This window comes from Megalops cyprinoides, chromosome 16, assembly GCF_013368585.1.
Source record: "Megalops cyprinoides isolate fMegCyp1 chromosome 16, fMegCyp1.pri, whole genome shotgun sequence".
Taxonomy (NCBI): Eukaryota; Metazoa; Chordata; class Actinopteri; order Elopiformes; family Megalopidae; genus Megalops; species Megalops cyprinoides.
In genome coordinates, this window is record NC_050598.1 from 32,623,815 (window position 1) to 32,635,795 (window position 11,981).

General features: G+C 43.6%; 1 protein-coding gene across 1 annotated transcript; it reads left to right on the plus strand.

Moving 5' to 3' along the window:
* The first annotated feature begins 925 nt into the window (after positions 1-925).
* On the plus strand, positions 926-6,261 carry LOC118790909 (vesicle-associated membrane protein 2). Its single transcript, XM_036548040.1, has 5 exons — positions 926-1,237; positions 3,769-3,895; positions 4,662-4,820; positions 5,731-5,782; positions 6,094-6,261. Coding segments are annotated over exons 1-5 (357 nt in total). The 5' UTR covers positions 926-1,235; the 3' UTR covers positions 6,111-6,261.
* Positions 6,262-11,981: the final 5,720 nt, after the last annotated feature.

Consider the following 11,981-nt stretch of genomic DNA (forward strand, 5'->3'; position numbering starts at 1 on the left):
GTAAGGCTTTTCTAACTCCCCACTATTTTTTGTGGAAATAATGTTGTGGGAAGTGTTAACAAGTCGAATTCCATATTCCGGAATTCCAATATTTAAACGTGTAGGGGAACGATCTTTTAAATACGTTGGTTAAGTGGCTACTGTCTCGGTAGCTACCTTTATAGCTAATTAGACAAGTGAAGGAGAACAAAACATAAAAATACATCATTATAAACAGACAAGCCAACATCAACAAGAGTAATTACACGATACCTCAATGTACATCTCGAGTGGATTGTCTTTTATTGGTGCCATTCTATTCCGTCAAAGTGAATATAGGCTATATCAGATTTCAAACGGTGTATTTATTATATCAGAAACATGTAACTGACTCATAATCAATATATTATGCCCCGGCACTTCTATTCTTACCACGTGATTATGGGTGTGCGAACATGATATGCCTACATCCATTTTTAAACCTACGCGTTATTCCTAACATGGTATATATTGGCTATATTCTATCACATGGTCCTTTCAGTGTGACACTAATATATTTCTCCTGTTGCCGTTTTGTTGAGTCTCAGCGAGAGAGAGTTCCTCTTGCAAAGCAACATTTGTGTTGGAACACTTAGGGAATTCCTGGGGATGTTTGTGGTGTTTATTCACGGAGAATGCATTTGTTTCTACCAGTCAAACGCATCATCACATGTAGTCAAATTTATAGTCATCGCCATAACAACCTCGTTCCCGGTGGAGATCTGCTCCATGCGCTGATCCGGGATCAGCTATTCTAAACCCAATCCTCAGTGCAGACGGTGTAAGAACATCTGAGCTGATCCAGGGTCAGCCCATGACGACAGGTGTCTTCGCTTTTCCAACCCCTCCCGTTACCCCGACAATCGTGAATTTTCCCGGATGACGAGTGACGTCAACAAGCCCTTATTGTGGGCATCTATTTTTTATGTGTGCACACAGACTCGTGGAAGACTACCTATAAGCCCACATCCTTAGTCTAGGAGTAATGTAAAAGAACCGGCGCCATCTACATGCGTTGATCATCTTAAAAGCGAAAACGCACATTCTTTCTCTAGTAGGCTAATCAGTAAACCACTCCCTTCTGGCTTGCCAGCTATTTAGAAGCAACAGAGGACAGCCAGCGGCTGGGGAAATTGACGGTTAAGACAACACACTTCAGCCATTTAAACGTACCTAGCTATTGAAGTCGGATTTGTACTAATAACACAAAATAAGAAATGTGAGTACAATCCTATGCCTAATTGTGTGTGGTATTGAATGTGCCCACGTTTGCATGTTATTGTTAGGAAGCAATACGTCTGCTGTAATATCAAGTCAGCAAGTGAACTCGGCGCTAATTTACTGAAATCCGATAGCAAAACGCACAATCCACGGTTTGCGGGTTTTTCCTCTCAGAACAATTGGGAAATGAAAACCAAAACAAATTGTACTGGTGAGTTTCAGTATTGGGGTGCTGGAATCAGCTGTATTTCTGTTTAGCAACAGTGTGCTACTCATTTCAAGTTTGGAGAACTGAGACGTGCAACAGATGAACACGTCCGCCATTAATTTTATCTTGTGTATCATATTATTGAAAAAAACACTCGTGAAACTGAGTGCGGAAACGAAATTGTGTTCAGAATAAAATTCAAACAGATGAGCGATTTCGCACGAAGTCCACGAATAGGTGCGTGTTTTATCCGTCGCGCTCTTCAACATACAATGGCATGGTTGCCAGTGTGATTGTAATTTAAATTGACATTATTGTTTGATTTATTAAAATGTCTTCGTTCATATGTGATAATTTTCGCCGATTATAAAGAATATGACAGGACAAACTTTGGTTTCACGCCGTGTAGATGTTGAGTCTTGTCACGTATCTTTGTGGCATCTGTAATTTCTTTGTTGCTTTTCTTTGACCTAGAAGAGCTAATCATAGAAATTATAGCCTTTTTAAATGTATTTATGAGTATGCAGAATTGAAATGTAGCAAGTTGGAGTCTAGCTAAGTATGAACTGTGTGGCGCCGATTTGCAAAACGCACGCACTTTACCGGATTAGACTGGTCTGGTCTTTCAATGGGTTGCCCTTTATGTTTAGCGAGATAATATTCGCCATATGCATCATTTCCTAAACAAGGCCATAATCTGGCTTTATATCCAACCACTGTCAAACAGGATTTCCCATTTAAAGGTCCGCAATTTCTTTCGGATCCTCTCCTGTTTTGTTGGGTGTTGGTTTCGCTAGTATATCATTCCTTTCACGTTTCGCCTGTGTTTTGGTTATGGTTAATATGGTTATTTTAACGGCGCGTCGGGGAATTCCACATGTGGAGACTTACTGTCGTGCACTGGAGGAGGTGTGCGACTAAGCACGGGTATTACGCCGGGATGTAATTCGGCTTTATGGTGTGCATTCACCAATTACACTCACAAATATTCAACAATAGTGACAGCTACACAATGGTGCTTTCACCCGGGGATTTCCGAATGTGTGTGTGTTTGTGTGTGTCTGAGAGAGAGAACTATGTTTAAAAAATCGACAGTTAATGACCTCATGAGTTTCTTTGTCTGAATAAGACTTTTTCTCCCATGTGAACTAGCTGTAAAGCAACGTTCAATCTAGTTGTACATTTTCGAGTCAGTCGTCGTCAGAAGTTAGCGGGGAGGTCATAATATTGACATTGTCAGTTCGTCAGTTTGCTGCTCAGGTCTGAATGAATGGTCATTGTGCTGGAGAGTCACTGGATTCCGTTCCGTTCCCCTTGGTGTGTGTGTGTGTGTGTGTGTGTGTGTGTGTGTGTGTGTGTGTGTGTGTGTGTGGGGGGGGGGAGTGTGTTTGGTCTGGGCAGTAGCAGATGAGATGCCCACAGCAAGGACGATGTGTTTCAGCTGCGCATCTCCATGCAATGAATGTGTTAAAAAACTGAAAAACTGAGAAAAAAACCCAGATATTACGGCCTTCTCTGGACCATATATAGCCAAATAATGACATGAAATGAAGTTAATTTGATCTGGAAACAGCTGTTTCTAACCACTATGTCTAATCTGAGTGCACATGGAAAAGATGCAATGTTTTTTCCGACAAACACATAAGTAACACAATTTGGATACTGTGCAAAGCACTGTAGAAGCTGGTGTTTATGTCTAGGGAAGCGTAAACTCATATGTTGATAGGTCCAAATAATGTTTGCGCATTTCGGTGATTTTTCTCTCGATGAGGGTGGTATTGTTCTTTTGAAGGTGGAGTCCTGTTCATTTTACCCCTGATATCTTGCACAGTCATCTGGGGATGCAGGAATACAGTGTAGAAAGCAGGGATGGGGTATCCTAGCTGGGTGAACTGCTGAGCAGGGGCAGGAAGTTACGCATTTGGGAAGTAAATGTCATAAAACATTTGTAACTGTGATTATAAAAGACAACACCTGAATCATGCCTGAATTAATTAATTTAATTATTTGTTTTCATACATTTTTCTCTGGCTTCCTTGATGTAATGTAGAGAACAATAATTAAATATCAGTGAAGACAAGGGGGTTTGGAGGAAGGAAGTTTAACTCCCAGAAACAAGAGGCTAACTGGCTACAAAGACACTTCCTTTGGGTTTGATCAATAACACCGCAGTCATTCATCTCTGTGAGATCAGGACTGTATCATATGAAGAGAGAGATTGCTTCTCCCACTGCTGCTGTTTGCAGCAAATTTTTTTTAAAAGCCCATGGCTCGCAGTAGCCTTTCCTGGGTGAGTGATAGGTCTGTTCTGTGATTGACAGGTCTGGCCCTGCCCCAGCTGCTGCTGCGCCCCCTGCTGGAGATGGTGAAGCCCCTGCCGCACCCCAGCCCCCCCCCAACCTCACCAGCAACCGCCGCCTGCAGCAGACACAGGCCCAGGTGGATGAGGTCAGTGTCTCACCTGCTCCGGGGGGCGGGGGGGGGGCCTCAAAAAACTCCACAGGCAGAGACAATCAGACGTCAGAAACAAGAAAAAATGGTTCAGCTGGTACTTTTTTCTTTTATAGTGTGCTTTTTCTCCTGTCTAAACAAGTGAATGAGTAAATATGGAGGGACCAATGTATACATGCATAAACACATACATATAAATACATGTATACATGCATAAACCTGCATATATTCTATGGGAGAAAGTTTCATTGAAAAAGAATTTATGAACAACAGTGAACTATTTCCAACAATTAACCTACGTATGCATGGTCCAAAAGGAGGTATCATAGTGAATACTGTGATGATGTATTTTATGGATCTGCCTCGGTTTGGGTTTTTTACTGTCATCAGATACTCAGACAGGGTACACAATAATGTGTTTAAAATGAGTGTTTTATAACAGTCCATATTTTTGTGTTCAATGTGTCTATCCCAGTGTTCTAGATGCAGAAATGAGTTTGAGGTGTTTTATAAGTTCCTTTCCTTACTTAATTAGTTTTTGCAGTGCAATCCTAAAGCTGATGCTGGCGGTGCTGTGAGTCCATCATAAAGCATCATTACAGGGCTTAATGATGGAGAGATTTTTGATCACTGTGTTTTAAACGAGTCGAAATCTTTAGTGCTCTTCTCTGTATGTTAACCAAAGCTCAGAAGGTCTTAGGTGCGTTGTTTGGGGGTTTTTCCTTTTTTGGGGGGTTTTAATGTCTCCCTCCTGTTCTACCAGGTTGTGGACATCATGCGCGTGAACGTGGATAAGGTTCTGGAGCGGGATCAGAAGCTGTCGGAGCTGGATGACCGGGCCGACGCCCTGCAAGCCGGGGCCTCCCAGTTTGAGACCAGCGCCGCCAAGCTCAAGCGCAAGTACTGGTGGAAGAACCTGAAGGTACGAGCTGCCACGCTCACCCAATCAGATCGTAGCCAGGGAAGCATAGATGGCCAATCATGTTGCAGTCATACAAGGAGAAATGTCACATTATATCATATCAGTGCAAAGCCAGGAGGATGTGAACTGGTTTCTAAAGCAGCTTCATTCACGTTGCATACGTACTAAGGTTTCATCAAAACCATTTTGCAAGGTAATGCCAGTATTTATGTATTCATTTGTTTATGTAATAGATATATATATAAACAGTGTAAAGAATCACTCGAAATATTCACACACGTAGACTGATGAGTGTACTAATGACACAGGCTTTCCCATGATGCTGGTATGTCAGCTTTGAAGCAATTAAAGGTGGAATGTCAAATTAACAGGGGTGTCCTGACAGAGTACTGCCTCATTCTACCCTCAGTGCCAGAATTCTCTCTCCATGGGCTGCGAAGCCATTGTTATGAATATGGACAAGTGTTCAAGCAGACAGTTTTCAGAGTAAAACACATGGGCTGGGTTGCAGCTTTGCTGGTGTGCAGAGCTGCACTTATTGTACACATTTTTATATAAGTTGCTGCTGCTTCTGTCAAATTCAGCCCCAGCTGCAGAAATGATGTCGGAATATCTGTCATTTTTAATGTTGTGATTTGGCTCAATTTTATTTTCCCCTTTGGAAAAAAGGCTACTCTTATGCAAGCAGTAAAGAGTAAAACTTGAGGAAAATATGAGTGAAATGTATCTCTTAAAGTAAAAAAAAGCCGACAGCAGCATTTGGCTGAGATGCAGTCACAGACAGAGAGGGGCAAGGAGAGACAGTCCCGTGCATCGGACAGCACGGGGCTTCGTGGGGGTGACCACTCAGCAACCACAGATACATTAGAGATGGTGCAGTAATCCCTCTTTCTCTGTCCATCTCTCTCAGATGATGATTATCCTGGGGGTGATATGCGCCATCATTCTCATCATCATCATCGGTAAGGAAAATTTCTCTTTCGCTTAACCACGATAACAACAAGCTACCGTAGTCGTTTTTGTAATATTGCGACTCAATGAATTTTTTCGAATTTTACAACTCCTGATGTTAAAAACAGATCTAATCAACACCTGCCACCTCCTGTCTCTCCCTCTCTCCCTCTCTCCCTCTCCCTCTCTCCCTCTCTCCCTCTCCCCCTCTCCCCCCTCTCCCCCTCTCCCCCTCTCCCGCTCTCCCCCTCTCTCCCTCTCTCGCTCTCTCTCTCTCTCCCTCTCCCTTTTTGTCTTTCCTCTTGTCTTTCTCTCTCTGCAGTCTACTTCAGTTCCTAAAAGAGTGGTCCTTCCCTCGGATGTCTACACTGAAGAAGCTCTATTCTCAACAACAGGGAATCCTGCTAAACATTAAACAGAGGGGGGAAGAGGGAACATCCCCGGCCTCTCACTGCCGCCTCCTCTCACGGTCTCCTCCTCTCATGGTCTCCTCCTCTCACTGCCTCCCCCTCTCTCACTGCCTCCTCTTCTCAGTCTCCTCCTCTCACTACCTCCTCTTCTCAGTCTCCTCCTCTCACTACCTCCTCTTCTCAGTCTCCTCCTCTCACGGGTCTCCTCCTCTCACGGGTCTCCTCCTCTCACGGTCTCCTCCTCTCACTGCCTCCTCTTCTCAGTCTCCTCTTCTCAGTCTCCTCCTCTTCTCAGTCTCCTCCTCTCACTGCCTCCTTGTATATATATATCCTTGCTTTTCTAATCTGTGATGGATATTATGACTCCCTTTGATGTTGTCATTACAAAAAAAACTAAACAAAAAATGCACATAGAGGAAACAGTCTCATAGTGATTATGGTGAAATAGCAGACATGATGTTCTGTAATTTTATTCGGAAATGGCGTCTTTGTAGGTTGTGTGAATGTGTGGGCAGGGGTGTGTTTGTGCCTTTTTAAATGTAATTATGTGTTTGACTTTGACTTTTTTTACTTCTGCCTATCGACCAGCGTCTCCTTAATCTTTGCCTTCCTTGCGGGGATCGATGTTTGTCACTTTTCTCTGGGAATATCGATGTTTTTTCCCCTCTGCGTTTGCACACTGGACTTAAATGCGTGTCCTTAAACAGAGGTGTTTGCTAACGATAGCATCTTCACTCTCTTCCCGCTCAGCCTGTAGGTTTGTGTTTTTCACTGAATCACTCCAGCCATCTGAGGGAGGGTTTGCACTCTCTCTCTCACCATTTTTGTAAAGTTCTGCAGTAGAAGCTGACAAATAGAAGTGTTTAGATTTATTTTCCTATAGTTTAATGAAACATTCCTCAAAAGCAGTGTAGCTTTAGGGTCTTTGTAAGTGTAAATGGTTTTTAAAAGAAAGAAATTTTGATAACTACAAAAGTAGACCCCCCTTTTTAAATGTGAATACAATCATGGTCCCCTGCTGAAGTCCCTGTACCAGATTCAAATTTTTGAGATCAGCACTAGCACAGTCACAGAGAGGGTTTCTCTGCAATTGAAGTAGTAGTTTAGAATCCTCAAAGCTCTCAGAATGGGGAAGATAACCGTAATTAATAGGAAATCTCAACACCATCCTTTCAGAGTTGTGTATGTAACTTGCTATCAAGTAACAAGCAAACATGAATATCTTCATTCAGATCAGATTAGAAGTTTAAAGCAAAAGAAAAGTAACAACAAAGAGAAAAAATAATGGAATTATCAAGAAAAAAATAAAAATAAATCTTTGGAATGTTTTGGGGAACTTGTGTGAAGTTGTTCATTAGTAGTGCTTAATGTAAGTTACTGCAATACCACAACAGCAGGAGTTTGGCCCCACCAGAGCGGATAGCATCAGTTTTATCCTGGTCTGTTGACATCCAATAGGGAAGCGGGATTACACCATTTGACATAGTTGTGATAAATCTGCCTTAACCTTTTAAAATGAGCTGACCAGAGACCTGCCACCATAGTTTCTAAAAACCAACTCCTCTTTGCTACCCAGCACAATGACTAGCATTATACTGATTGGGCATCATTTCCTCAGGGTACATCATGTAACCTCAACATTCAGAAAAATACCAAATCAGTTGGGTGGGTGAATAAAATGTTAGAAATTAAATCCACACTGCCTAAATGTACATAAAAATACTGCTGTTAAGAGGGGCTGCACAAGTTGCCTGGTTGTCCATTTTTCAGCAGAAGTGGAAGGGATTCGTTTTGCCTGTTAAACTCAGGGATGATTAGATCCCCTCAGAGAGCAAGTCTGGCCTTTTAGTTAGGCCAGCAGGGAACCCTCTACCCTGTGATAAGCATGTTTTAACTAAAGGAAAGCACCTCCTTTTGCACAGTGCCCCATCAATGCCCTGTAGCGTTGGTTTTAAGCTGGTTCTGTTTTTTTGTGCATTCACATCACACAGTTCCAGCCTGAAGAAGACTTAAACTACTGCCAGCCCAGAACCTCAGTCTGTCTGTCTGTCTGTCTCTCTGTCTTTGGAGATTACACTGCCATGCACGCAGACAGAAACATGCCCACCGTGTTACTCTTAAACCGTCGTTGTTCTTTGGCCTTTTTTTGAATAGAGCGTAGTGTAGTTGGAATCCTTCCTGTCCCTCCACAGGCACCTGTACGCCCTGTTCCCTCAACGTAATGAGGTCACCTGCTTGCAAAGGTGAAGACTGTTCCAGCACTGGAGACCTGCATGGTCCCGCCCCCTCCAGCTCCTCATCTGTAAATTGGGCGGGGTGGCGGTGGGAGTTGCTGTGGAGTTGTGGGTGCTGGTGATTGGTGAGGAAGTTGGAGGCCCTGTAGGCTGTCTGGCCTCAGGTCCTGGAGCTGTCTGCTTGGGTTGTCAAGTGATCACTGATGCAGCGTTTAACTGGCTGATTCCCCCACTGCTAATCAAAGCTGCGGACCTTTAGTGCTTTAAATGAGTTCTATCCATGTGACACAGAACAGAGAGCAAAAAACATACAGAAATCAAAGAGTAAATGTTAGGGGTTTCTGTGTCATCTGCAGCTGAACATGAACATGACTCCAGCTGCCTTCTTTGCTGGAGTGCTGTAGTTTTGTGTTATAGGGCGAAGAGTCCACTTTAACCTCTGCTTCAGGAAAAAGAAAGGCTTGATGTCGATCAGTGAAATTAAACACTAAAATGATGTTGATGTTTTAAAGCGAAATACAGATATGACACATGCTTGTTGGTAAAATGGCACAGCTCTACCCTGGAATTTCTGTGTTTCTTTCTGTGATCTGTGAAACCCAACTAAATGCTAAGAGTTGCCTGTGTTAATCTCGATCTTGAAAGCTGTTTAAAAAAAATAAAATCATCCTCAAAAATGTTATGTGCTGTGTGTTGTTTAGAGGAAGCATACAGTCTGTACTGGTTCTATAGCAAAGAAATATGACGAGTACTAAAGATTTTTCATTCTTGTAGCCCTTCATGTAGTGCTGTTTTTTGGTTTCACCATGACAGCCTCTGGAGGAGCAGGGAGGAGAGAGGAACGCGGTCCCTGCCCTCACATGGCACCGTCTGTCCTGAACGATGCTGGAAAACTAGCCCATGCCTGTGTCATGTCAGCATTGGACTGCTGTAATGCCCTGCTGTTTGGCTGCCTCATGAAACACCCTTCAGTGGGTGTGAAACGCTGCAGCTATAATTCTTACAAATTGATCATGTTACTATCTTCCCAAACAGTACAGGGCTTACTCTAAGGTGTTGCTCTTAGTCTATGCAGAACTTCATATGTTGTCTCCCTCTTACACAAAAGGGTCAATATCTCCTTATAAACCTACAGGACTGCTTTGGTCACAATGATCTGGCTACCCCATAGTCCCAAAGATTACAAATTAAAAGGGAGCAGGGCCTTGTCCTATAGAGCCCCACAGTCATGGAATAACTAGCCTGTTTGTGTTTGAGAATTAGCTTCTGCTCTTTAAATCCATATTAAATCCCTGCTTGTCTAATCTATTCTACAGCCCCTGGAATGCACATCTACATTTACATTTAGTCATTTAGCAGATGCTCTTGTCCCGATCAACATGCAATAGTGCCTGGTAGTACAGGTTATTACACAACATGTCGTTGTCTGTTAGTAGTTGCAAGAGGAAGTTTGATGATATAGCATAAATGTGCTGGCTGAACCAAGGCGCGGTTTGAACACATGCATTTTCAGTCTGCAGCAGAAGATGGTCGCTGCATGATTAGACAGTTCTGACTGTCGTGGGGAGCTCATTCCGCCACTGAAGGGTCAGAGTTGAGAACAGACATGACTGACCCTTTCAGAGAGGGATGGGAAGGTGAGCAGAGGTTGCAGAGCGGAGTGGTCTGGCAGGAGTGTGCGGTAAGGTGAGCAGAGGTTGCGGAGCGGAGTGGTCTGGCAGGAGTGTGCGGTAAGGTGAGCAGAGGTTGCGGAGCGGAGTGGTCTGGCAGGAGTGTGCGGTAAGGTGAGCAGAGGTTGCGGAGCGGAGTGGTCTGGCAGGAGTGTGCGGTAAGGTGAGCAGAGGTTGCGTAGCGGAGTGGTCTGGCAGGAGTGTGCGGTAAGGTGAGCAGAGGTTGCGGAGCGGAGTGGTCTGGCAGGAGTGTGCGGTAAGGTGAGCAGAGGTTGCGGAGCAGAGTGGTCTGGCAGGAGTATGCGGGATGATGATGGATTGAAGGAAACGAGGTACAGTTCCTCTTGCTGTTGCATCATCTTATGGGACCACAAATTTGTATTTTATGCTGGTGACTGTGGAGAGGCGTGACAGACGTTTGACTGGTTATAGGTGTGGCAGAGCTGAAATGAATGGCTTGTGTGAGTCCTGCATAAAGCCAGGGAGATAGCAGGTAGCAGGTAGCACAGCAGCTTCAGTGGTTACATCACTCCCTGAGACTCGGTTAGGTAGCGTTGTTGCCGACAGGCTGGGGGAAAGTTGCCTTTAGCACAACTGGTAACGACGCTGGCTGTAAGGCTTTGGCAGTGAGCAGTGAGAGCCTTGGTTCAAAACTCGCTCGCTTGCTGACCCACGTAACATGTAGTCGCAAGACACAACGCAGTGTACACCCGCTACATAGGCAGGACAGCGAAGGAGCGTTCTGTGAGGATGTGGAAAATGTGGAATATGGGCACGTTTGCACTCTTAACAGGAATAACAGGAAGTGTAACTGCGCATGATTCTAAACACTGTGTCACAGTCAGATATGCCGGGGCCTGATGAGTCAGCCTCTGCAGGACAGGAGCAGATTCACTTCTTTTTTAAAACCAAAAGTAAATAGCCGAAATTACTTAAAACATGAATTATGTGACCTGAATTATTGTGGCATAAATGAATTATGTAAATAAATTGTACATGCACTCTTTTTTATGTCTCTCTCCAATCCACATACCCAGTGCACTGTGGGCCCCTGGATGTGTGGCACAGTGCCAAGGATCACACCCAACCGACACCTAAACTCTAAACTCCATGCTACCCAGCCCTGTCGTCTTCCACCACCCGCTCACAGCCTTGAGGACACAGAGTCCCTACGCTCCACCTCACCGCTCTACAGCAGACTGAGTGGGGACTCAGGGAATTATTTTTCAGTCTCACGTCTTTTCTTTGATTTTTGTGATTCCCTGTGGAGTTCATGCGCTGCAAAGCAGTCTATCTCATGGCAATAAGGTTGTGATTGATAATAAAAGTTAATTGATTGGTTGAAACTGATTGGGAATGAATTCAGAAGCTTTACTGATTCTTAAATTTTGGTATATTAATAGTTTATTCAAAAATAATCTTACTCAATTAAGTACCAAGAATATTTATTTATAATATATATTTATATATTTATAAAATTCAAGAAATCACTCTAAATTGCTACTCCACTGTTCTTGCTGTTACCAAACTAATCTGGAAAACATTTGCCAAATTGCCGATTTGGCGACACTACGCCCCCATAGTGCGCCTTCGCGGCCTCTACTCCGCCAGACACGTGCGTTTCACAGGTGGGCGGGGAAAATGAAAACGGCTCTGACGTCATCACGTCCGTCATCCGAAGCACGCGGAACTGTGCATTCAAGGCTACCTGCTGTCGTAATGACCCCAGAAACAGTGCTTCACGAAAACTGCGAAGTCATCAAAAAGAGAAGTGTTTTTGCGTTAAAGATCAGTGTGATATCTTTATTTCACGTCATTTTACTATAAACAAAGCAGAAACTGTATTTAAGTTATTTTATGACAGTTTTATTGGTTAGAGGCATAAAGGAAACAACG

What these genes read in the sequence shown, in the direction of transcription:
- LOC118790909 (XM_036548040.1), top strand. An exon ending in CACAGGCCCAGGTGGATGAG is followed by an intron (nt 3,896 to 4,661) that starts GTCAGTGTCTCA and finishes CTGTTCTACCAG; the next exon opens with GTTGTGGACATCATGCGCGT. An exon ending in ACTGGTGGAAGAACCTGAAG is followed by an intron (nt 4,821 to 5,730) that starts GTACGAGCTGCC and finishes CATCTCTCTCAG; the next exon opens with ATGATGATTATCCTGGGGGT.